The following is a 24,114-nucleotide window of genomic DNA, read 5'->3' on the forward strand; positions in this document are numbered from 1 at the left end:
CAGGGCCAGCGGAAAGAAGTGATCATCTTAGTCAACACTTTCTCCCTTTCAGCCTTGATCCCATTTAATCTCGAACACTATGCTATGTGGGGAGTGTGATCATTCAGGATTTATAGACTTGGAAACAGGTGCTCAGAAACATTGCTTGCCACAGGTTATATGGGAAGGAAAATGGTAAGATCAGAATTTGAACTCAGATCTGCCTGTCTCCAACTGGCCCCCTGCCACCCCCAAGTGCGCATGCTACTCTGCTCTAAGCGTTTTACAGGGATTACTCACTAATCCCCACAACAGCCTCACAAAGTAGGTTCCCTGGAACCCGAGGCCCAGAGAAGTTTGTTGCTAGCTCAGGGGTCACACAGCCGGCAAATGATGGAGCTGGGATCTGTACCAGGCTCCAGGCTCTGCACTGCCTCTTTGTAAGCATGTGGCAGATCCAGAAATGATGCCCAGCGCCCTGAGGCCAACACAGTGCAGTGAGGAGGGAAGGGTTTGTCTGCCCGCTTCTAACCTGTTCCCTAGAAATACCTGGGGAAGTTAGAGAGCGAGTTTAGTTTTACTGGCCATTATTAAGCTGTTGGCCCAATAATTCACTCCGTGTTCGGCCTGTGCTCGGTAGCCCTGGGGACACAATGGTCCTCAGGGCTGGCCCTGAGGAAAGGTGCGATCTGCGCAGTAGTCTGGGGCCAGGACCGCGGCCCAGCAGCCCCCTCTACTGGAAGCATCCTGTAGTGCAGAGACCCAGGTACGGCAGGAAAAGCCCCACGTTGAACCAGATTCTATTGAGCCCAGCTTTGGCCAACTTGTGTTTCTAAGACTTGATTCATTCGGTCATCCATTCAGCAAATACTTATTGAGCACGTACTTTGCACCAGGCTCTGTTCTAGTGCTAAAGACACAGCGCTGACAATACAGAGCCCTATCCATCCATCCTATCCGAATTTACAGTTTTCAGAAAATAGACACACTGAGAGGTTAAGTTCCTTGCCCAAGGCCTTCACAGCCAGTAAGGGCTGAAATCAAACCCAGAGCCCAGTTTTTAGCCACTACAATTATCTCGCCAGTAAAGTGATGAAATATCATAATATGACAACATTACACAAAATAATTTTAGGCCTTGAAAAGTTTTGTGAACAAGATCAAGCAGGGGAGGGGCGCCTGGGTGGCTCAGTGGGTTAAGCCTCTGCCTTCGGCCTAGGTCATGGTCTCAGGGTTCTGGGATCGAGCCCCGCATCAGGCTCTCTGCTCAGCGAGGAGCCTGTTTCCCCCTCTCTTTGCCTGCCTCTCTGCCTACTTGTGGTCTCTCTCTCTCTGTCCAAAAAAAAAAAAAATAAAAAAAAAAAAAAGATCAAGCAGGGGAATGCGGTAGTGTTTTGGTGGGACAGTGTACTTTAGGAGGGGCAGTCAAGGAAGGCCTCTCGGAGGAAGCGGCCTTTGCGAAGCTCCCAGAGTAATGAATGGGATCTATGGGAAGAGAGGTCCAAGGAGAGGGCCCAGCCAAAGGAAAGACCCGGGGGCAGGCGCGGCAAGAAAGCCGTCGGTCCGGGATCCGAAGTTTCCAAGATTCCAGCTCCTCTGAAACCCGGCTTTTCAGACTCCAGCGCGCTGGTATCTTCCTCGGATTCGACGGGCCCGACAGCCTATGGGTGCGTCCGCGACGGTTCTGCTATTGCCGCAGGGCCCCGGCCGCTGGGCGCCGGGCTGTGGGCGGGGTCGGTCTCACCTGCGGGGGTGGGGCTTCCGGCCGCCCCGCCCCTCGGAGGAGCGGCAGGCAGCTCAAAACCCGGGGCGCAGCTGGGAGCGGCGGGCCGTGCGCGGTGTGCGGGACGCGGCCGGGTGAGTTGCGGCGGAGCGAGTCCCGGAGTCGCCCGCGCTCAGGTGGGCCCCCCCAAGTGCGGGGAGGGAGTTCCGGGGACCGCGAGGATGGGGGCGGGGGCGGATGGTGAGGGCTGGGCCCCGCGCGCCCTTTAGCCCGCTGGCTTGGCGACGGGGACGAGACTTGGGGCCCCAGGGGGCCCCCTGCCCCGCCCTGGGGCTCCCCTGGGGTCTGGAGGCCCAGCTGGGGCCGCGCCCCCTCCTCCAGGCGGAGGTAAACAGAAGCGAGGACGGGGCGGGGCCTGGGGAGAGGGAGGGGGCCCTTGTGACGGCCTGGCGGGGGAAGCGGGGGTGCGCGGGGCATGGCTGGGCTGGGCCAGGCCGGCTGGCCAGGGGTAAGATGTGTGGTTTAGGGGATGACCGTGCTGGGGGCCTCCTGCCTGCTAGTGTGGGAGTGGAGATGGTGCGTGTGAGAGCCGGTGTAGGAGGCTCAGGTGTGTGTGCAATGGTGTCAGGCGGTGGGTACCGGTGAGAAGGGCAGATGGACGGTCTGTGGAACCCTGCGCGGGTGCAGAGGGACTATGGGAATGGTGCGGAACTGTTTCAGAGATATGAACACGTGGGCGACCTCAGAGTGTGTGTCTAATACAGAGCCGGGTGTATGGGAGGGAGGTGAACTGTTGTTTATGGGATTAGGTGCCTGACCCAGGGCTTGCGGGGCTGGGGCAGGCTGTGGGCCATGTGGGACCCGCATGGACTGGTCGGGTATACCTGTGATTAACCCTATCAGCTGTGCGGTTGTGCGTGTGTGAAAGGGAGTTGTTCTCGGGACTGAGTGTGGGCACAATCATGTGAAAAACGGTTGGAGCGGTCAGAATGACTCTCCGTGAACTTGTGTGATTGAGACTTTGCGGGGCTTGCGATTGACACTAAGTACCGTGTGCTATGCACACACATAGGTACGTACAGCGACAGAGACTGGCGTATGCACCCACATATACGTGGAGATTGGTGGCAAGTGAGAGCCTGAGGTCTAGAAAATCCGCGGATTCTGCGGCTTTCTTACTGGGTGTCTCAGTATGAGACACGTGAGGAGGTACCCAAAACTGGGCTGCTTGTGGTGGCCTAGAGGGTATGTGCAGAAATTGTGGCTCTCCTCTGTGTGTCCCCACCGCTGCGGGTGCCTGCCGTGGACACCCAGTTGGGACAGGACAGCTGAGTCCGAGTTGAGGAATCGTTGGTACGCCCACATTTGGAGCTCTGTGTCTCTGCATGCGTGCTGCGCGCAGGTGTGTGAATCCCTGGGTGGCCCGGCAAGGTGTTGGAGGAAGTGGGGAAGAAGTGACAGGTCCACAGTGACTCCCAGGAGTGAGTGTGTGTGTGCGCACGTGCGCTAGATGCACGTCATGGAGAGTTAGGGACTTGAAGGACCGCCCGAGTGCGGGAGAGGGACACCTCATGGGGTTATGTGCAAGGGGACAGGCTGAATGGGAGTGATTTGGGATTTGGTTATCTTTTCAGTGATGAGAGGCACAGGTTTCGGTGTGTGTTGGCTTTTGTTCCTGAGACGAAAACAGACCTGTGTGTTGGGTTGTATTTCCAAGAGGAGAGTGTACATGTATCATTTCTAGATAAGTGTATGTGTGTGTGTGTGTGTGTGCGCGCGCGTGCCCAAGTTAGTGTGCTGCATTAGGCTTTTTAAAAAGGATTTTATCTATTTATTAGAGAACAAGCCAGGGGAAGAGTAGAGGGAGAAGCGACTCCCTGCTGAGCAGGGAGCCCGATGTGGGACTCGATCCGAGGACCTCAGGATCATGACGTGAGCCGAAGGCAAACGCTTAACCAACTGAGCCACCTCAGTTCCCTGGCATTAGGGTTTTTTTAAAAGCAAATATGGATGTGTGGGACTGTGTTCAGTTTTATTTCTTGGAGGAGACAGGGCATGTCCAGAGTACGTCATGTTTCTGAGAGGAGAATGTATATTACGTTCTATTTTTAAGAAGGGAGTGTGTGTATGAAGAGTTGTATTTCTGAGAGGGGAGCGTGTGAATGTGTGTGTGTGCATGAGTGTGGGCAGGTGTGTTTCTGAGAAAGTTTGTATAGATTGCACTGTATTTGAAAGAAGAAAAAGTATGTATTTGATTTCTGAGAGGATACTGCGTGTGTCGCCTTGTGTATTTAAGAAGGGAGGGTGTGCATGTGTTGGGGTCCATTTCTGGGAGGGGAGTGTATGTGTGCGTGTCTATGTGTGTATGAGGGATCCAGAGGCACCACGAGGGGTCATTGACCTTGTCATCCACAGACAACCGCGTGAAGTGCCCCCCGTGAGACCCCCACCCGTTAGCATCGAGGCCTCAGACTCTGAGCTGTCCTATCGCTAGTGTGACATCCCTGAGCTGTGGCTGCCACACGTGTGTCCCAACTTGCCTTGGGCTGGCTGAGCCTGTCTGCAGTGGAGGGTGGAGCCCCTGTTCCCTTGAGATCTGTCAGCTCCTCAGGTCCCAGGCGCTGACACACGGGCCCCCCCACCTCCTGATCCCCCCAAACCTGGAGGACTCCTCTGCTTCCATCGTCCCAGCCCCTTGGCCCTCTCTTCCCGCCCCACCCCACCCCCAGTGGTCTGACTGGTTCCCAACAAAAACACCCTAAGAATGAGCTCACGGAGAGGCCGCCCGCCTCCACACGCCCCGCCCCGCCCCACACGCCCAGCAGAGGCGGGCGCCTCCAGTCCAGGTCACACGGCGGCCGGGAGGTATTCTGGGGCCCTTGGGGTGGACAAGGCTGGCCAGGTGAGCCAAGGGCAGGTGGGAGGCCACGAGACCACTGTTTGCCCTCTTGGGGTTAGTTATGCATGGGGTTTCAGAGTTGCCCGCAGGGCAGGGCCCAGGGCTGAGGACCAGCAAAGTTAGACTAGGATGTTCCCAGTTGCCGCCTGGCTGGTATGGGTGTGGGACAGGGAGCTGGCCCGAGTGAGGAGGGGATGGAGACAGAGGGCTGGCTGAGCCGGCTGGACAGGGAGACAGGGAAGGGTCCTGATGGGCGGCCAGCCGGCTGGCCTGGCCCTGGCCGTGATTCCCCAATCCCCTCCACCTGCCCCCCTCCCCACCAGGAGCTGCAATGTCAGTACAGGTGGCAGCCCCTGGAAGCGTGGGGCTGGGCCCAGAGCGCCTGAGCCCCGAGGAGCTGGTGCGGCAGACACGACAAGTGGTGCAGGGGTTGGAGGCCCTGCGGGCCGAGCACCATGGCCTGGCCAGACACCTGGCTGAGGCCCTGGCAGGACAGGGCCTGGTGGCTGGCTTGGAGCTCCTGGAAGAAAAGCAGCAGGTGGTGAGCCGCGCACTGGAGGCCATCGAGCTGGGACTGGGTGAGGCCCAGGTATGCGGGGGGCCAGCACTCCAGCTATGGGGAGGGGGGAGGCTGGGAAGCTGGCAGGAGGCCGGGGGATGGAGGAGACAGCTATGCGGTGGGACGAGCCTGGAGCGGGGGAGGCCTAGGGGAGCCAGGCCTAGGGAGAGGCTCTAGGCTGGGGTGGGGTTCCTGGGCAGCAGAAGGGGTCCTAGTGTGGTTCAGGAGCCCCTGAGCCAAATGGCATTCATCTGTAGAACTCTGGGTCCTGGGGAGACTTTGGGGCCACACGAGTAGACCATGAGCGTCCCTACAGTAATTTGCATGCCTGGGTGAGATCAGAAGGCTCCCTGGACAGGATCTGGGGCTTTTCCCCCGGGAGCTGCTGCACATCCTTGGAATCCCATGGAAGGGTCTCTGTAGGATCCAGGGGCTCCTGGAGCAGGGGCGCTCTGGGCTGGGCCGGGCCTCTGACCCTCGGGCCCCCACAGGTGCTGCTGGCCCTGTCAGCGCACGTGGGCTCGCTGGAGGCGGAGAAGCAGCGGTTGCGAGCCCAGGCCCGGCGGCTGGCCCAGGAGAACGCGTGGCTGCGGGAGGAGCTGGAGGAGACGCAGCGGCGGCTCCGGGCCAGTGAGGAGGCCGTGGCGCAGCTTGAGGAGGAGAAGAACCACCTCGAGTTCCTGGGGCAGCTGCGACAGTATGACCCGCCGGCAGAGAGTCAGGTGCCGTGGGGGGCCAGAGGCGCTGGGGTCCCGCTTCCTCCCTAGACACCCCACAGACACCCCATCAGGACCCCCCATGGGCCCCGAGTGCCCCAGATCCTCCTTCCAAAGATCTGGACCCCTTGACAGACTTCTACAACCCCCAGATCTACTAGAATTTCCATAGAAGTCCCCCAGTTTCCACAAAGCCCCCAGATCTTCTCCCAAGCCCTCAGAACCACCACCACCCCCAGGCTCCTGACCCCTACCTCCCTCAAACCCTGAGATCCAGGACTCCGGTCTCTAAAGCAAACTCCCAGCCTCTTGACAGCCCCCCTTTCCTGACCTCTACAGCGGCCTGAATCCCCCCCTCGGCGAGACAGCCTGGCCTCCCTGTTCCCCAGTGAGGAGGAAGAGAGGAAAGGTGGGTGTGGGGGAGCCCACAGTTGCGGGGGGGGGCACTCAGGCACAGGGGAGAGAGGCTGAGGCTGAGACCCCGAGGTAGATGTCTGGGCAGGGAGGCAGGAGCGATGAGGTCAAGTGGCTGGGTCAGGGTAGGTGGCAGGGCAGCTGCCGAGGCTGGCAGCTAGGAAACCAAGCAAGGTGGCCACAGTGCCCGTCGGCCAGGCTGACCCCGTGTTCACATCCATCACCTGGCTTCCCGATCTCAGAGCTCCAGTGGGGGCGGTGGGGGGGGCATCATCCCAGGGGCCAGTGGGGCAATGAGGCAGCTACAGTCCTGGGGTACGTGCTCCCTTTCATGGGGTAGGAAAGGCTTAGATGCCAGCAGTGCCCTGATGCCTGGCCGCCCCCCAGCAGGCTCGGAGGCAGTGGGGGCCGCGGCGGCTCAGCAGGGCGGCTACGAGATCCCTGCCCGCCTTCGGACCCTGCACAACCTTGTGATCCAGTACGCGGGCCAGGGCCGCTACGAGGTTGCAGTGCCGCTGTGCCGCCAGGCCTTGGAGGACCTGGAGCGGAGCTCGGGCCACTGCCACCCCGACGTGGCCACCATGCTCAACATCCTGGCGCTGGTGTACCGGTGAGCCCATGGCCAGTGTGGACCTGTTGTTGGGGGGTGGGGGCTGGCGTCCTGCTCTGCCAGCACGGGGCACCTGGACTGGAGGTGAGGCAGGGACCTGGGGAAGCCACTGTGACCCAGGCGAGGAGTCCGAGAACATAGGCAGGACACCCCAAAAGAACGGGAAGCAGCCCTGAGGTGGCTGGAGGCTTGCCAGCGACGGGAGCCTCTGCTAGATTTGGAGGGCATGGAGACCCCAACAAGGGACTGCGGAAGGGTGGCACCCCAGCATGGCCCACGCTCTCCATCCCTGGGCCTCCTCACAGGGACCAGAACAAGTTCAAGGAGGCCACAGACCTTCTCCACGATGCCCTGCAGATCCGGGAGCAGACGCTGGGCCCTGAGCACCCTGCAGTGAGTGGGGGCCTGGGAGGGAGGGTAGTGGGGCCCTGCCTCCCCCGACCCTCTTCCCAATACCCTGACCTGCCTCCCCCCACCTGACACCATCCCTGCAGGTGGCCGCCACCCTCAACAACCTGGCCGTGCTCTATGGGAAGCGGGGGCGTTACCGGGAGGCTGAGCCCCTGTGCCAGCGCGCCCTGGAGATCCGGGAGAAGGTACTGCCCCCTCCCGGGGCCCTGACCCTGGCCCGCCCCTGCAGAGTCCCTTGTCCACCAGTCCTTCCTACTTGAACCTGATGTGCTCAGTTTGGTGGCTCTTGCCTTGTAACCCTGATCCCATGATGTCCTTCCCATCGGATACTGTGAGCCCCAGGTTTGAGCCCGGAGGACTCAATCTCGTGACCCGCCCCCCCTTGACTTTTAGTGAACTCCCCTGATCTTGACTCTGTTCTTCTGCATCACCTCACATGCCCACAGCCGTCCTTCCAGTCCCATAGGACACCGACCTCGACCTGATGAATCTCGTTTGTGTAACTTCTACCCTCTGGTCCACAACCTCATGCAACTCTCCCCCTAGATCCTATGAACCTTTCCTCGTGCCCCCCATGGCCTCTGCCGGCATCACGCGGCTCACCCATGCCCCCCGGCCCCCAGGTCCTGGGGAGCGACCACCCGGACGTAGCCAAGCAGCTCAACAACCTGGCCTTGCTGTGCCAGAACCAGGGCAAGTTCGAGGAGGTGGAGCAGCACTACGCCCGCGCCCTGAGCATCTACGAGGCCCTGGGCGGGCCCAACGACCCAAACGTGGCCAAGACCAAAAACAACCTGGTGAGGGCGCTGCGGGGCACAGGTACCTCTCAGCCCTGGGGCTGCCTGCCATGGCCTGGGAGAGGCACCCACGGGCTCAAGCGAGCCCCTAGAGCAGGGGTCGCCTAAGACCTGGCCTCTGAGCCGGGCCCTGACCAGTGAGGTCACCTGGCACATAGAGGACATGGAAGCCTCAGGAAACACGCAGGTTGGTGGGGCCAGAGGATGGATCCAGAGGTTTATTGAGCGCTAGAGCCCCATCTCAGTCCTGGAGGGAAAGCACCATCCATTTCTTAAGGGCCCCTAGGAGCTAAGTGCTCCTGTTGTCCCATTCTGCAAATAAACTGAGGCACAAAGGTTATGTCACTAGTCCATAGTGGAGCAGGAATTAGTCACTTGCCCCAGGTCACGAGGTTGGGGGGGAGGGGAGGATGTGCCCAGGGGAGCTCCAGATCCGAGCCTCGATCACCCGCCCTCCCCGCAGGCCTCGGCCTACCTGAAACAGAACAAGTACCAGCAAGCAGAAGAGCTGTACCGAGAGATCCTGAGCCGCGAGGACCTGCCCGCCCCTCTGGGTGAGCCCCCACCCCGCCCCCGCCCCCCCAGGCGACTGCTCCGTGTCCCCACTGCACTCCCCCCCTCTGTTCCTAGGAGCTCCCAATGCAGGCACAGCTGGTGACGCCGAACAGGTGAGGAGGGAAGACGGGCTTGGCTTCCGCTCCTGGGGTGGGGACTGGAGGAGAAGGGGGCTGACTGGGGTCCTGGCACCCTCTCCAGACCCTTCGTCGGAGCAGCTCCTTCTCCAAGATCCGTGAGTCCCTAAGGCGTGGAAGTGAGAAGCTGGTCTCCCGTCTCCGGGGCGAGGGGATGGCAGGGGCAGCCGGGTGAGTGTCCGATCGGGGCAGCAAAGAGCCCCAACAGCTGGAGCTTCTGCAACCCACACTGCTCTGTCCTGTTCCAGAACTTTCCACGGTTCCATCGCCTCTGTCAGTCACATCCGGTGCCAGGCAAGCCTTGCCTAGAGCGGGAGGCAGACGCTGTGGGCCTCACCCTTCCACCCTCTCCTTACAGGATGAAGAGAGCCCTGTCGCTCAACATGCTGAACGTGGACGGTCCGAAGGCTGCGGGGACCCAGGTGAGGGGAGCCGGGGCACCTGGGGCAACAGTGGAGTCGGGGGCTGGGCTAGCAGGCCCAGAGGCAAGGGAGGAGGGGGATGCCTGGGCTGGTGTTGGAAGGGACCCGTGAAGAGGAGAATGGACAGGTCCTAGTTGGGCTAGAGCCCGAGGGACAGACAAGCAAGCCCCGGGGATGCTCAGCGGTGACCCTCATGGCACCCAGAGCAGAGCCGGGTCCTGCCCCGCGCCCACACCTCCCCTGTGCCTGTCTGCAGGTCCCCCATCAGCACCTGAGCGAGACCACACGCACCCTCAGCACCAGCACCCAGGACCTGGGCCCCCGCTGAAGGGGAAAGGACAACATGGCTGTAGCTTCTCAGGAAGAGTGGGGAAGGGGTGAGGGGCAGCCTTTCATCTCCCTGATTTGCTCCCCACCTCTTAGGGGCTCCCCCTATATGGGATTCCCTCGCTCCTCCTGCAATTAAAGGCTGTAGACTTGGAAGCCATGAATGTCAACCTGAGGTTTCCTGTAAGGCCCAGAGGCCACCTCTAGGCCGCTGGGCCTCGGGGCTAGGTGAAACCCCAGAGTCGCCCCACGCACTTCCCGGGCCCTGTGCCCACCTTGAGCTACAGCTGCTGCGCGATCTGCTCTATCCTCCGCAGCGTCTCCTCCGATTCCAGCTGCTCCAGGCTCAGCAGGGACAGGCCCAGCTGGTCTTCCTGGTGGGTGAGGGGAGAGGAGTCAGCTCCGGGGCGGGGCTGGACGGCGGGAGCACTTCCCCACAGGCCACCTGGGACCCCAGGGGCCAAGACTTGAGAACCAGTAGCGACGGGGTGGCACGCACGGGGGCTATGGGGCGGGATGCTGGAGTCTAGAAACACCACCTAAGGGGGGAACATGCCATCCCTGGAAGCAGAAGCTAGGCCTGAGGGAGGGAGAGGACAGCCAGCCAGTCTCCCACAGGGAGGACGGGCGTGGCCACTCCCCTGGGCAGGGCTGGGGCTTGGGACCTTCGTTGAGGAGCGTCGCCTTGGAAGAGTAGAGGGAGGGAGGGTGGGTCCCTCCAGCTCACCCGGTGGAACGGCTGAGCCATCTGCCTCAGGAAGTACTTGGCGACCTGGACGCCCTCATCCACGGTCAGGTTGAGGTTGGCGTCCGTGAGGTGCTCCTGGATCCAGCGGGGCAGCTTCCCGCGCTTGTCGGCCCGGGCAAACCGCTGTCAGCAGGAGCGCGAGGGAGGGAGGGAAGACATGAGGCCCCGGCCAGGGAGCCCGGGCCTCCTTCCCCATCTGGAAAGGGGGCAGCGGGCACAGCCCGGTAGGCCCACACCCCTGCACCCACACCTTGTCGGCAAAGACCATGAGGCCGTAGTCCGTCTTGCCACGGATGGCCCGACCCACACACTGGGCTGCGTGGCGCATGGCGTCGAAGGTGAGAAAGTCGTTCTCGCGGATCTGGAACTGGTCCCGCAGGTATTCCAGCCGCGCCTGCCCGTGAGAAGAGGGCGGAGAGGTCCCTCCTGCACGCCACCCCAGTCCCAGGGGGAGGGCCCCAGAGCCCCAACTGTCCCAGGGACCCACAGTGCTGCTCACCTTGAGAATGCGGCTCTGGGTATAAACGTACGGGACACCGAACATGATGACCGCGCGCCCATAGTGGTGCACTGGGGAGCAAGCACAGGGCGGGGGATAGGGTTACTGGGGGGTGATCGGAGCAGCAGACCCCACGGGGCCCGGGGACTGGGACTGAGGAAGAGGGAGGTCCCTGCGTGAGCCTAGGCTGTGTGTGTGTTTGGTGGCGGGGGGGTGGGCAGGGGGTTTCCCCTGCGGGAACAGAAATAGCCAGAGCTCCAGGCAGGCGCCTGGGGAGGGGAGAGCCCGGTCCACTCACCGAAGTCGATTCCCTCAGACACTTTTCCCCGGGCCACTGACAGCAGGATGGCTCCACGGCCATTCTCACAGGCCTGGGGAAGGGAAGCCGAGACAGGAGACAAGTCCCTCAGAACTGCCTCCCCCGGGGCCCCCTGCGTGCAGTCTCCCGGCACCTCCTGCCCCCCTGCCCACCTCCTGGTACTTCTCCAGGGCGACACTGGTCTCGGCCCCATCCTGCGTCTCAATGAAGAGCAGCTTATTCCTCTGGATGTTTTCAAGAATGCCCTAGGGGAGGACAACAGGCAGGTCAGGCTGCAGGTTGGCGGAAAGCGGACTAAGGGCACAGGCGTCCTGGCTCGGCTCAACTCTGCCCGGATCCCCGTGCAGCCGACCACCTCTCTCCCCGGGCCCCGGCGGCCGGCAGACTCGGGGGTGGGGTCGGGGGGTGGCTGCTGGCTGGCCTCACTCCTGGTGGGAAGCTGTGATTCCAGGCATGGAACTCCATCTTCTGGACAAGTGGGGCAGGCATATGGCCCCAGCCGATCAAGTGGGACCCTCCACCCACCCCGCTGGTACTTAGTGGAGGAGCCAACGTAGGCCGGGGGAGCCAAGCTGGGGCTGCCCAGAGACTTCCATGACCCCTGCACTAGCTCTGCAAGTGCTCAAGGACAGACGCAGGGACAGAACGGAGGGTCCAGAAACACACCTCCACACAGATGGCTCACCTGCACCCCTCGGCAGGGGCGGTGGCGAGTGCTTTCTAGGGAACTGGGCTGCAATGACTGGAGCTTCACAGAGGCAGAGGAAGAACCTTGACCCTGACCTTACACCACACACAAAGATGTGAGGTACCTCACAGACCCAGATGCGAAAGCTAACACTAGCCGGCTTCTAGAAGAAACACAGGATGTGATCTTCAGGAGCCTGGGGTAGGCAGAGTTTTCTTAAATAGGACACACGAGACTCAAGATGCGGACCTGGATGGCCAGCAGCCACCTTTCCCATGGTGTGGAAAGCACCCCACTGAGGACGAGACCGACGTCTCGACCGAGTGGACAAGGCTTCCCTGCCCCGTTCCCTGGAGTGTGGGTTACCCTAGAGCCATCTGCTTCCACTACCTGAGAGCTGGGCTGTGGTGCAGAAGCAGAGAGCTCACAGCAGCTATCACACCCCCATCCTGCCAGCCATCCCGGGGCCTGGCTGTGGTGAGCCCCACTTCCAGAACACTCCATGACCTCACCCCTGCACTGTCCCGCAGGGGCTGGATGTGGGGGGGAAGAGGGGACTAGGGTACATTACACCGTTTGTTCTTTGAACTGTGTTTCATACACTGTCCTGTCCCCTATGATACGCGTCACCACTTACAACACGAGACCAACGAGGAAGACCGCCAAGAGCTGAAGAGAGGGGCCTTTCCCGGGCAGCGGATGGCTGGGCATACCTGCTCATACCAGGAGGCCACGGTGCTCTCCATGTACTGGTAGCTGGTGAAGAAGGCCACAATGCCATCGGGGACCACGGCGGACATCTCCAGCAGGAGGTTCCCATAGTTCCGGATCACCGCTGGTTGGCAGGGGGTGGTCAGAGCTTGTGCACGGGTCCTGCTCCCCCTCCCTCGTCAGAGCTCTCCTAGCTAATGCCCCATCTTGAACTCAGGGTTCCCAAAAAATGCCACTGAGGCCACCTGGAGGTGGAGGGCTCCACACCCCCGGAGGGCTCTTCACACACATTCCACGTCTCTTCCCAGGCCCCTGGGAGGACTGTGCCCCCCGCCCCTGCCCCCAGAGTTAGGTGTGGCCACGTGACTTGCGCTGGCCAACGAAAGGGGCACGGAAGGGGCCGTGGGTCACTTCTGGGTGAACGCCTTCACGAGGCAGAGCACCATTACCAGGACCCTTCCCGTCACACGTCACCCCCACAGGGGCGTGTCCAGTGGGGCAGGTTCCCAGGGTGAGGAGACACGGGGCAGGCCCCCGCCAACCCACAGTGGTGCATACTGTGAGCAAGATGTGACTACAGCGCTAAGCGGCTTGGACTTCAGGCGATTTGTTACCACGGCCTGAGACCCCCAATACACCTGCCCCAGGGAACCCGTGAAGCCGCCCCATGAGCAGCATACCGATATCCTCCCGGGTCTCAAATTTGGAGCTGATGGCCACCTGGTCGTTGCCACGACCGATGATCTGCAGAGAGCAAGAGATGTCCGGGTAAGCAACCGGCAGCAACCACCCCAACCGGCTGGCGGCCTGCTGCTGCGGGGCTCGGCTTTGCATGGACATGGCGCCCACGAGTGAACCCTTGGCTCCCCTGTCACCCCCACAGCACGGATGGATGACCTCAGACCTGGAGAAGGTGAGCTGCCCGCCATGGGTCACGTGGCAAGTCAACAGTAGCGGCAGAACCGATCCCGTCTGCCCGCACCGCTGACCAGCAAGTCCATCCTGCCAGCCCCAGCCCCCGGGGCCACGTGGTTCCCGCAGGACGTGTCTCCCCATGAGCTCGCCAGCTACCAGGCACAGGGCACCCCCCAGCACGCCCCGCTGACCTCCACAGACCACGAGGCAGGATGTGGCCATCACTAGTCTTCAACCCCCGAAGGGCGATTCCAAAAGCTGAGCAACTCCAGAAACTCCTGGTACTTAACTCTGGTACTAACTCCTGTGGTCGAGACCCCTGCCCTCACCTGAGTCCACTCAGGGTCCTGGCTGACCTCCCTCCATCTGCCAGCTTAAAACACGCTCCTGCCAAACCAGGACTTTCCCTGGCGGGAGCTGCCCCAACCCCACTGCAAATCTCAAACCCCACACAGCACCCGCTTGGTTTTTAAAGTCTGGGAAATTCTCACTTCTAGAATACAACTGGCCCAAGGAATTCGGAGAATGGATTGAGGGCCCACGTTATGAAGCCTGTTTTACAAAGGAGACTGAGACAAAGCAGAAGGGTCATCATCAAGGTCACGGCCAGAGGACAAACTAGGCAGAGCCCACATTAACCAAGATGTTGACCGAGCGCCCACCGGCACCGGGCCCTGGGCCGTGTAAGCCGCTCTCTCACTATCCCCTCAACCACCCCGGGAGGTCAGGGAGGAAGCACTCCCACTTTATAGATTAGAAACTGAGGCCTGGGGAATCACAACCCCAGAGAAAAGTCACATCAAGCCCAGATCTGCCTGAACCCAGAGTCTGTGCCCTCAGCTGTAAAACTCTCCTGCCCGAACAGCAGGGGAAAGAGAGGGAGGAATGGCGGCCCACCGCCCCTGGCCCAGCACCCACCCTCTCCCACGCACCATGGGGCAGAGGCAGACCCGGGCCAGTGTCATGGTGAAGGTTGCCATGGTGACAGGGTGGAAGTCCAGAATCTTGGGGTAGATGTCCAGCGGGGACAGCGTCTGTTGTAGGGACAGTGGGAGGGATCTTAGCAGAACTGGGCGGAAACCGGGAGCCCCACAGTGGAGGGCTGGGGACTGGGGGCGGAGAAGGGGCCTCACCCCCGATGTGATGATCACTGACTGGAAGCGCTCGAACACGGGTTTGATGGCCAGTGAGGCGTCCATGCAGCTGCAGGAAGCGGACGGGGGTGGTGAGGACCACTCTGGGGCCCCCTTGGTCTGTTCACGCCCCCACACTGGGGTCGGGTCTCACCTGAAGTGCAGGATGGGGTTGGCAATGGTGGGGGTCCTGTCATCAAAGGGCTCAATGATGATGGTGAAACCTACAAGCAGGTGAGACTCTTGGTCACTGCCACGCCCACCCAGCCACTCTCTCCTGCCCCATTAGTGACTGGGACCAGCCACTGGTTCCTCAAGCTTAAAACCCAGGCGTCGGGAGTCCACAGTACACCCCAACCTGCCCACTTCTCCCAGGGCCGACACCCACGCAGGAGTGTCGCAAACAGAGTGCACCAAAGGTTCCCTCCTCAGAGTCTCCCGGGGCCACAGGAACCCACACCCCCACTCAAGCCGAAGCCTGGAGCCTTCCCCCATGATCCTTGTCTCTAAACCATCAGGCAGGTCGGCTCTGCCTCCAAAGCCTATCTGTGATCTGACCACTCTCCTCCCCACCCCACCATCACCTCTAGCCTGGACTATTGCAGTCACCTCCCTGAGCTTCCAGCTCCCACCTGTGCTCCCTTCCCAGCAGCCAGAGGGACCCTGTGAAATCCTGAGTCAGGTCACATCCCTGCCCTGCTCAGAGGCCTTGCACAGCTCCCCAGGCCCCTTCCAGAGTCCAAGATTGTCTTTGAGACCCTGTCGTGCTGACCTCATTTCCTCCTGGCTTACAGGCCGCCTCCTGCCTAACTTTCCAAAAACCATCAGGCTCACTCCACCCCAGGGCCTTTGCACTGGCTGGCCCCACAGCCTGAAAAGGTTCCCAAGGCAGCTGGTTCCATCTGGTCATTTGGAACTCAGCTCAAATGTCAGAGCCTCAGGCTTCCTTGGCCACTGCAGGCATGTTCCAACATGGCAACATTTTTGTTTCTTACGAAAACTGTCTCTTTCTGGAATTATCTTTCTTTTTTGTTTGAGTCTCTATTACCTGTCCTCCCCTCTGCAATGTAAGTTCCAAGAGATCAGGAATGAGACCCCTCTTGGTTCCTGACACTTCCTCAGTGTAAGGCCTGGCCCGTTTTTTGGGGAAAAAAAAAAGGTGAATGAGGGGTGCCTGGGTGGCTCAGTGGGTTAAAGCCTCTGCCCTCAGCTCAGGTCATGATCTCAGGGTCCTGGGATCAAGCCCTGCATCAGGCTCTCTGCTCAGCAGGGAACCTGCTTCCCCCTCTCTCTCTGCCTACTTGTGACCTCTGTCTGCCAAATAAATAAATAAAATCTTTCAAAAAAAAAAAAAAAGGTGAATGAATGAGTTCATATATTCAACTTCACTTAATTAAAAAAAAATGGCACCTGAGTGGCTCAGTCATTAAGTGTCTGCCTTTGGCTTAGGTCATGATCTCAGGGTCCTGGGATCAAGCACTACATTGGGCTCCCTTCTAGGCAGGAAGCCTGCTTCTCCCTCTCCCACTCCCCCTGCTTGTGTTCCCTCACTCACTGTCTCTGTCAAATAAAATAAATAAAATCTTAAACAAACAAACAAACAAACAAAAAGTCCTCTGTGCCCTGTCCTGTACTGGTGACACAGTGGGAACCAAGATAGCTCTGGAACTGCCCTCCCCAGGCTCACAGTCTGATGATGGAGGCACGGTCCTGTCCCCAGAGTGACCACTCAGAGTAGACAGGGCTGGGACAGGGAAGCCAGAAGGAAGGGGGCCTGACCCAGCCTGGGGGTCAGGGAGGGCTTCCTGGAAGAGGGAACATCTCTAACAAGCCAAGCCTGAAGGAGCAGGAGATAACAGGGGGCTGAGGAATACTGGGATAGATGTCCCAGGTAAACAGTGTGAGGCGTTGGTGGATGGGGAAGTGGGGAGGAGAGGAGAAAGCCAGTCCCAGAAGGAAGATGGGGTGGGATAGGGGGCTGGACACATAAGGAAGCTTCTAGTGGGACTTGCTGCTGACAGATCCTGGGTTTGGGGGACAGCCTCTCCATCCTCTGGGCTGGTGCAGCATGTAAAGAGGCCTGACCTGGTTTCCGGGATACAGCAGTAATCCCTGGGGATCAGACTGAGCCCTTGGCCAGCTTAACGATGAGGAAGGGGAGGGAGGGCTGACCAGTAAAGCCTCGGGAACACTTCCCCTCTCCCTGGCAAGCTGGACACCCGAGCACTGCTCCCCACCCCAGGCACCGGGTCCTACCTCTCTCTCCAGCTCCTCTGTCCTCCCATCCTGCCCCAGGTCCCTGCCTTGCTCAGAACCTCCCATGGCTCCCCACTTTCTGGGAGTAGAAGGGCCAACTCCTTACCAGACCGTACAGGGTGAGTGACAGCCCAGAGCTTCTCTGGCCTCACCCCCCACCCTACCCCACTCTGCCGCCAGAGGGAGCCTCTGAAAATACAAATCTAAGCACGAGGCTTGGCGAACTCAAGACCTATCAGTGGAACCGCCCTACGCTCAGAACAAAGCCCAAACTCCTGAGCCCAAACCTACAAGGTTCTGAGCGTCCCAGCCCCACAGACAAGCCTCTGGTCTCCACGGGGATCCTCATTCTGGCTGCTGGGGGGCCTGGCACAGGCAGAAGATGAGCTTACCTTTGGCATAAGTGCTGACGAGGGTGGCGAAGTTAGCCAGAAGGGTGAGGGGAGAGAAGTCGGCGAGGTCAGCGATCTCCAGGGTGTGCAGGAGGGAGCGGAGACGCTCGGCACAGAATCTGGTGCAGGAGGCCAGACGGCGTCAGGGGGGCAACGGAGTGCCAACGGGACAGTGACCCCCTCCGCCACCATCAGCGTGCGGTCACGCATGCCACCCCTTGCGACTAGGTGGTTGCTGAGGACAGAGGCTGGGGCTGTTTCAGTCACCCGTGTCTCCACACTCTACACCTGCACACATACACCAGTGATCAGACCCTCCAAGCACATGGTCACACGATCTCATGCACGTTCTTGGTCCAAAGAGGAGACCCACAGCCACACCGAGCATCCCAGTCCTGCACGGCCACACACACACTCACACCCACGGGCGCTCCCACTGTCAGTCACACGTGGCCACCCTGATGACACACAGAGCGTCAGAGTCCCACAGACTCACAGAGGACAACTCCACACACCCTCACGTGTGTGCACACACACACAGCTACTCGGTCACAAACACCGACAGTCAGGCTTGACGCTGTCACCCCTCAAGGGCAGGTCATGGGGCATGGCGCCAGGCCGATGGTCAGAGTTTTAGAACCGACCTCCAAACATCACGGCTTCAAGTCTGACTTCTTGATGCCCCCCGACCCTGGCTGTATCAGGCGGCCCCTGGGGGCTCCCCCAACCCAGCCAGGCCCACTCAGGGTTGTCCCAGTCCCAGTCCAGGGACGGGTCTCCCTGGGGGGCCCTGAGCCCCAGGAGGGCAGGGCTGGCACTGCCATGGTCACAGGGCAAAGGCTCTGGCACAGAGCAGGCACTCGGGGAACATGACTGGCTAGGAGCCCATCTCTGCCTTCATGAGTCTCTCATGAAGAGGGATAGACAATGCCACAAGGGCCGTCCCACTCCACGAGATGCAGGGCAGCCAGGGCCTTCGGAGCCCTATAGACCTGGCTTCACGCACCTCCCCCATGAGGTGCTGTGTGACCCTGGCTAATAGCTTGCTGTCTCTAGGCCACACTGTCCTCGTGTGCAGCCAGGGACGCTGTACTGAGAGCCCACGAGATACAGTACCTCAAGTGGTTAGCTCATTGCTGGGGGTCAAGATGGGGAGTTATTTCTATCATGGCTTTCTCATGTAACCCCAGCAGAAACCAGAGTAAAGGTGGCCACTCCATTCCCATTCAACAGAGGAGGAAACTGAGGTTCAGAGAAGACCCATGACTTATCCAAAATAGCAGAGGAAGAGGACAGAAGGCCCCACCCGACTCCCAGGTCCACGTTCTGCTTATTTGGCGCTGGGGAGGCTGACCCACCCCACCGTCTGCCCAGTGGGGGCATTCCTGCCCTCAGGCTTCCGGGGCACAAAGAGAAGCACTGGCAGGAGACTGGGGTGCAAGGGATCCACAGCACCTCTCCCCCTGAAGCTCCCACCGTGCTGGGTTCTTGTCCGGGGCCCCCCTCCAGGGCCGCTCCCTCCCCGGCTACCCCTTGGTCTGACGGCCCTCACACAGGCTCCTTCTACCTGGATCGCTGACTCCCGACACGGGCACAATGTGGAAGCTCAGGCCCAGAGGCTGAGGTTCGGGGAGGGCCCAGGGTCTGCCCTCCCAGCCCACCCCCACCTCCAGCCGCGTGGGGCCACACCTGAGGGGCTTGCGCTGGATGCACACGCGCTGGGCCAGGCTGCTGAGGAAGGCCGGGGGGCTCTCCTGCACCACGTGCTGGACCCGCAGCCGCCACTTGACATACTCCAGCAGCCGCCGCAGGAAGCCCAGGAAGTGCTCGGCCGTGCGGATGGAGCCCGGTACGGCTTCTGCGGGAAGAAGGCATCAGCCACCCTGGTGGCCGGGAGCGGGCCGGGTGAGGGGGGCTGCGGGTGGCAGCAGGGAGCCAGGGCTCACCCTGTAGCACCTCGTCGGGAAGCACGGGGTTGGCCAGGTGGGCGTCAGTCTCCCGCGCCACACTGGCCTCCCGCAGCCCCTCCACCAGGCGGCGGTACTCCTCCCGCAGCCGCTGCTCATCCGTCTCCTTGATCCTGCAGGCAAGGGGGTTCAGGCAGGGGATATGCGGGGGATGCAGGGACAGGGCAGCTGGTCCTGGGGCCACGCTGGCCAGAAGGGGGTTCCTGGGAGAGGCACCGGTCGCACAGCAGGGGCAGGGGCGGGATGCAGAGCCCCCACCTGAGCACCGTCTTCTGCAAGGTCTCCAGGTTGCCCTGGCAGCGGTCCAGGGTCCGACGGGTGAGGTTGACGCTCATGGAGTCGATGCAGACGTTGTCTGGGGAAGACAGGGGAGGGACCCGGGCTCGGTCAGGCCACTGGAGCTGCTGGAGCTGCTGGAGCCGCGGCAGAGGGGCTGGCGCCCACGCGTCCCCGTGTGCCCCGCTCCTGCCTCACCGATGTTGTGGGCCTCGTCGAAGACCACGACGGCCTTGCGGGCCAGCTCCTTGGACACCAGCTCTGCAATCTTGGGGTCCAAGAGGTAATGGTAGCTATAAACCACCACGTTGGCGTGCAGGATCTGGGGGCCGAGGAGGCAGGGTTAGCCCAGCCCACGTGAGGTGTGCACACTAACCCTCCACTCCTCGCCCTGTACCCCGACCGGTCCCGCTCTCACAGGCCCGCAGAGGCCTGGTGAGACAGACATGGGCAAGGGACAGAGAGAAGCTAATGGACAGAGACAGACGGACATGCAGGCGAGCTGACGGGCTACCCCGCACTGCTGCCCTCCTCTGCTCGGCCCCCAGCAGCCTCCTCACCGAATACCGGGCAAGGAAGTAGGGGCACCAGCCCTGGCGCCGCCCCAAGGCCTTCAGGTCATCCAGGTTGTAGATCCCAGCGGGGAGAGGCACCTGGCGCCCATGGACATCAAACTCCTGGGGCAAGAGGGTACGCGGGGTCAGGGAGGCCGGCTACTACCGCCAACCCGGTTTTCTTCCCTTGGCCCGGCCGGCAGGCACCTCGTAGAAGCGGCAGTGGGGCAGGCTGGGGTCCTGCTGGTACTGTGCCCGCACGTACGAGGCCGTGAGGCTGTGACATTTCCCGTCGACGTCTTTCCCAAAGCGCAGGGGCATCACCTGGAGGCGAGGTGGGAGAGGACGCAGCTTAGCGCCAAGGTGTTCAACCACTCCTCGAACCTGGGGCTCTACGCCTGCCAACAAGGTGGGACGGGGTTGGAGGGTGGTGCTGGCCTATTCCATCTGCGGTGAGAATGAGGAATTCTGGGGGAAACTTAAACCGCAACGGTTTCATTATTAAAGAGTTAAGACACCGGGGAGACCTTAACCACAGGGGGTGTAACAGCAGTGCGACTGTTAGACTCTTACACTGAGCTCAGGGTTGTGAGTTCCAGCCCTGTGTCTGGTACGGCAAGGAGACTCTAGTTCATAACACCATATTGCGTATTTCCAAGCTCCTGTGAGAGATCTTAAAAGTTCTCATTACAAGAAAAAAATTTTCTGTGACTGTGTAAAGTGATAGATATTAACTAGACTTACCACGGTGATTATTTTGCAATATACACAAATACCGACTCATTACATGGCACACCTGAAACTAAAGTTATATGTCAATTTTACCTTGATTTAAAAAATCATCTCACCACGGGGCGCCTGGGTGGCTCAGTGGGTTAAAGCCTCTGCCTTCGGCTCAGGTCATGATCCCAGAGTCCTGGGATCGAGCCCCGCATCGGGCTCTCTGCTCAGCAGGGGAGCCTGCTTCCTCCTCTCTCTCTCTGCCTGCCTCTCTGCCTACTTGTGATCTCTGTCTGTCAAATAAATAAATAAACAAAATCTTAAAAAAAAAAAAAATCATCTCACCTAATCTTTCTTTTAATGATTTTTAAAGATTTTATTTCTTTATTTGACAGAGAGAGATCACAAGTAGGCAGAGAGATATGATGGACATATAATACTATTAGTTTCAGGTGTACAACATAATAATTTGATACTTGTAAATACCACAAAATGACCATCACAAAAAGCCTAATTAATATCCATCACCCCACAGTTACAATTTTTCTTTTTTACTTTCTCAGTTTTTTTAAAGTAAACTCTACACCCAACGTGGGGCTTGAACTCATGACCTGGAGATGAAGCATCGCGTGCTCTACTGACTGAGCCAGCCAGGAGCCCCTCTTAGTGACTTTCAAATATACAGCACAGTCACCACGCTGTCAGTTACCTCCCTGTAACCTGCTTGCTTAATAACTGGCAGTTTGTATATTTTGACCCCCTTCGCCCATCTCACCCCCGCTCTCCCCCCTTGCCCAATCTTATCAACTGTATAAAGCTGATAATTAATGAGCCCCGTTTTACAGAAAAGAAGACTGAAGCCCCACTATAAAAAATCACCTTTCCAAGAATACGTGACTATTAGATTTCCAAGCCAGGAAACCTGGCCTGCTAGACTCCAGGAACAGCCTTTTTTAACCTCTCCCAGGCTGGGGAGGTGTGTTTGTCTGGGCCACCCCACCAGGAGTCAGAGTTTGACATGTGACAATTCTGCAAGTGGTCCCTGCCTGCTGCCCTGAGGGGTCTGGTTTGCGGATCTAGGACTCCGGTCAGATGGAGGTTTCCTCAACTCTGAGGCTTGGGGCAAGGGGAGAAAGGGGTACACACCTCAGGATGAATACACAGGTTCTTCCGGGAGCTCAGAGCCAGCCCCAAAAATGGAAGCTTCTCACCCTCCTGCTTCTCGTAGAAGTTGAGCAACTTTCGCAGCTCTTCGATCACCTGTTCCGTGGAGGACAGAGGGAGACTCGGGCATAAGACCCTGCCCAGCCTGGTCCAGCCCCTTCCCCAGCTTCCCCAACACCCCCCAAAGCTTGAGGGCAACCAACAGGGGGACCAGCAAGTCCTGCAGGACTGGGGGAGCCCCAAGATTGGCCCTGGCTCACCTTCTCAATCTCAGGCACAGTCCTTGAGCAGTAGATGAGCTTCGTCACCTCCAGTGGATACGCCTGCCGGTGACAATGGACTCAGCCCCCATTGGACCCTTTCCCTCTGCCCCCCTCCCCGGCCCCAGGGGTCACTTACCCTCTGGTATGCCATGATCAGGGCCAACAGGGACACTGTCTTCCCAGTGCCTGAGGGCATCTCCAGGACGCCATGACCCTGCATGTTGAGAGGAAAGAGAACTTCAGGGACACAAACTCTGGGGACCACTCCCGGCATGCCACCATCTTGAAATATCGGGACAACAACAATTAAAAGTCCAGGCCCAGGGAGCAGTAGGTTTGAACCCCACTTTTGCCACCTCTTTGTTGAGTGGTCTTAGGCAAATGTCTTCACCCATGTGGCCTCAGTATCCTCATCTCTAAAATGGGCCTGGGGGCACCTGGCTGGCTCAGCTCGGAAGAGCATGTCACTCTTGATCTCAGGATTGCAAGTTCAAGCCCCACACAGGGTACACCGATTACTTTAAAAACACACACACACACGCACAATCTTTAAAAAAATAAATAAAATGGGCCTAATAGACACTTCTTCAGATCACGACTGTGAGGATTAATGAGAAACTCAGGTTTAAATATTTAGCATGGTAACTGATATGCAGCGACCCACTTTTTCTTTTAATTTAGCAAACACTTCCACAGCACCTACTCTGTGCCTGGCACCCCTTCTAAGTGTCTTATTTATATCCGGGTTTCTCCATCTAGGCTCCACTGACATATCGGCGGGGGGCTGTCCCCTGCACTGCAGAATGCTTAGCAGAACCGGTGGTCTCTACCAACCAGATGCCCACTAGTACGCCCACTCCACTAGTATGACAAGCAGGAATGTCTCTGGACTGCCTCTGGGGGTCAAAATCATCCCCAGTTAAGAACTGCTGCCTTACTTACTGAATTAACTCCCATAACCTTCACGTGAACCTCCGAGGGTAAGCAATGGTATTAAGCCCATTTTACAGAGGTGAAAGCTGCGAAACAGGGAGATGAAGGGATTCGCCCAAAGGCACACAACTGTGGGTCTAGGATTCCAACCCAGAGAGCCGGCTCCAAAGCAACGCAGCGTCTGATAAATGTTAGGTGCTGCTGTTTTAGGTAACAGGAGCTTTAGGAGCGCCAGCTTCCCGAGGACCTCACATTCCTAAAACCCCGAGGTCCAGCAATTTCCGTGCTTAGACCCGCGGGCCGTGGTGCACCTGCCGGGTGGGAAAGGCTGGGTCGGGCCCACCCACCTTGGCGTCCAGCGTGCGCTTGAGCTCCAGCATGTAGGAGAACTGCTCCGGGTAGATGTAGTCGTAAGGGAAGTAGACCAGCAGCCCGTCCACGTTGAGCCTGGCGGCAAGGGGCGACCGGCTCAGTCCCCCGCCCCCACAGCCCCTCTCCAGCGCCCACAGTCCTCTGCCGTTGGGCCGAGAGGGGTTACCTGCCGGCGCCGGTTCCCTCCTAGTGTCCCCCAGTTCCCCGGAAGCCTCGGGTCCCTGCGGCATCTCCTCGCTGACCATCCCGGTTACCGCCCCGCAGGTCCCCGCCGCTCTCCTTGCCCTACTCCTCCGGCACCCCCTCCCCCCGCCCGGGCCCCGGGCGCGCCCACTAGTCCCCCCATCTTTCAGACCCCACCCCCAAGCCCACTCGCGAGCAGCGCACTCAGGACCCCTTCTCACTTCATGGCGCCGGCCGCCAAGAAAAGCGGCGTCGGCCCGCCTCCCTCATAAATATTCAGGACGCTGGATCGGTGGGGAACCCTCCAGGTGCCGCTCCACCTTTCTCAGGACTCCATTGGCTGATCCCGCCCGTCACTCTGCTGGGCGAGGGGGACAATGCGCGTGCGCACGGCAATGTGGGGGGCGGGCTCCCGGGAGAGGTGGTGCCGGAGGCGTTGCTGAGGATCGCGGAGTAACGAGAACAACACATG

General features: G+C 59.7%; 2 protein-coding genes across 5 annotated transcripts; one reads left to right on the forward strand and one right to left on the reverse strand.

Moving 5' to 3' along the window:
* Window positions 1-1,855: 1,855 nt before the first annotated feature.
* On the forward strand, window positions 1,856-9,710 carry KLC3 (kinesin light chain 3). Its single transcript, XM_032838880.1, has 13 exons — window positions 1,856-1,878; window positions 4,925-5,190; window positions 5,652-5,882; window positions 6,216-6,285; window positions 6,681-6,900; window positions 7,206-7,293; window positions 7,395-7,496; window positions 7,935-8,108; window positions 8,572-8,662; window positions 8,739-8,776; window positions 8,865-8,971; window positions 9,159-9,222; window positions 9,479-9,710. The coding sequence occupies exons 2-13, from the start codon at window positions 4,933-4,935 to the stop codon at window positions 9,548-9,550; spliced, it is 1,515 nt and encodes a 504-aa protein (XP_032694771.1). The 5' UTR covers window positions 1,856-1,878; window positions 4,925-4,932; the 3' UTR covers window positions 9,551-9,710.
* On the reverse strand, window positions 8,969-23,943 carry ERCC2 (ERCC excision repair 2, TFIIH core complex helicase subunit). 4 transcript variants are annotated; one of them, XM_032838877.1, is made up of 24 exons: window positions 23,864-23,943; window positions 23,435-23,534; window positions 22,291-22,368; window positions 22,152-22,214; window positions 21,874-21,987; window positions 20,215-20,331; window positions 20,014-20,130; window positions 19,652-19,775; window positions 19,436-19,532; window positions 19,157-19,290; window positions 18,900-19,068; window positions 17,211-17,329; window positions 14,717-14,786; window positions 14,563-14,632; window positions 14,362-14,463; window positions 13,195-13,258; window positions 12,517-12,638; window positions 11,268-11,360; window positions 11,095-11,167; window positions 10,797-10,867; window positions 10,548-10,691; window positions 10,277-10,420; window positions 9,825-9,923; window positions 8,969-9,105 (listed from the first exon to the last, which is right to left on the reverse strand). In XM_032838877.1, exons 1-23 carry the CDS (start codon window positions 23,866-23,868, stop codon window positions 9,831-9,833), a joined length of 2,283 nt encoding a protein of 760 aa, XP_032694768.1. In that variant the 5' UTR covers window positions 23,869-23,943; the 3' UTR covers window positions 8,969-9,105; window positions 9,825-9,830. The 4 variants fall into 4 exon arrangements, with proteins under 4 accessions (XP_032694768.1, XP_032694770.1, XP_032694767.1 ...); XM_032838879.1 differs by lacking the exon at window positions 8,969-9,105 and adding an exon at window positions 9,172-9,241; XM_032838876.1 differs by lacking the exon at window positions 8,969-9,105 and adding an exon at window positions 9,193-9,233 and having other exon boundaries at window positions 9,823-9,923.
* Window positions 23,944-24,114: the final 171 nt, after the last annotated feature.

The sequence above is a fragment of the Lontra canadensis genome, unplaced genomic scaffold (assembly GCF_010015895.1).
Source record: "Lontra canadensis isolate GAN:19392208 unplaced genomic scaffold, GSC_riverotter_1.0 scaffold107, whole genome shotgun sequence".
NCBI lineage: Eukaryota > Metazoa > Chordata > Mammalia > Carnivora > Mustelidae > Lontra > Lontra canadensis.

Excerpts from the sequence above, each read along its gene's own strand:
- KLC3 (XM_032838880.1), top strand. The coding sequence starts at position 4,933 with ATGTCAGTACAGGTGGCAGCCCCTGGAAGCGTGGGGCTGGGCCCAGAG. Across the intron at positions 8,663-8,738 it reads GGACCTGCCCGCCCCTCTGG|GAGCTCCCAATGCAGGCACA; the intron begins GTGAGCCCCCAC and ends CTCTGTTCCTAG. Across the intron at positions 9,223-9,478 it reads CGAAGGCTGCGGGGACCCAG|GTCCCCCATCAGCACCTGAG; the intron begins GTGAGGGGAGCC and ends GCCTGTCTGCAG.
- ERCC2 (XM_032838877.1), bottom strand. Across the intron at positions 20,131-20,214 it reads CCCACTGCCGCTTCTACGAG|GAGTTTGATGTCCATGGGCG; the intron begins GTGCCTGCCGGC and ends CTCTTGCCCCAG. Across the intron at positions 10,868-11,094 it reads GTCTGAGGGAATCGACTTCG|TGCACCACTATGGGCGCGCG; the intron begins GTGAGTGGACCG and ends CTTGCTCCCCAG.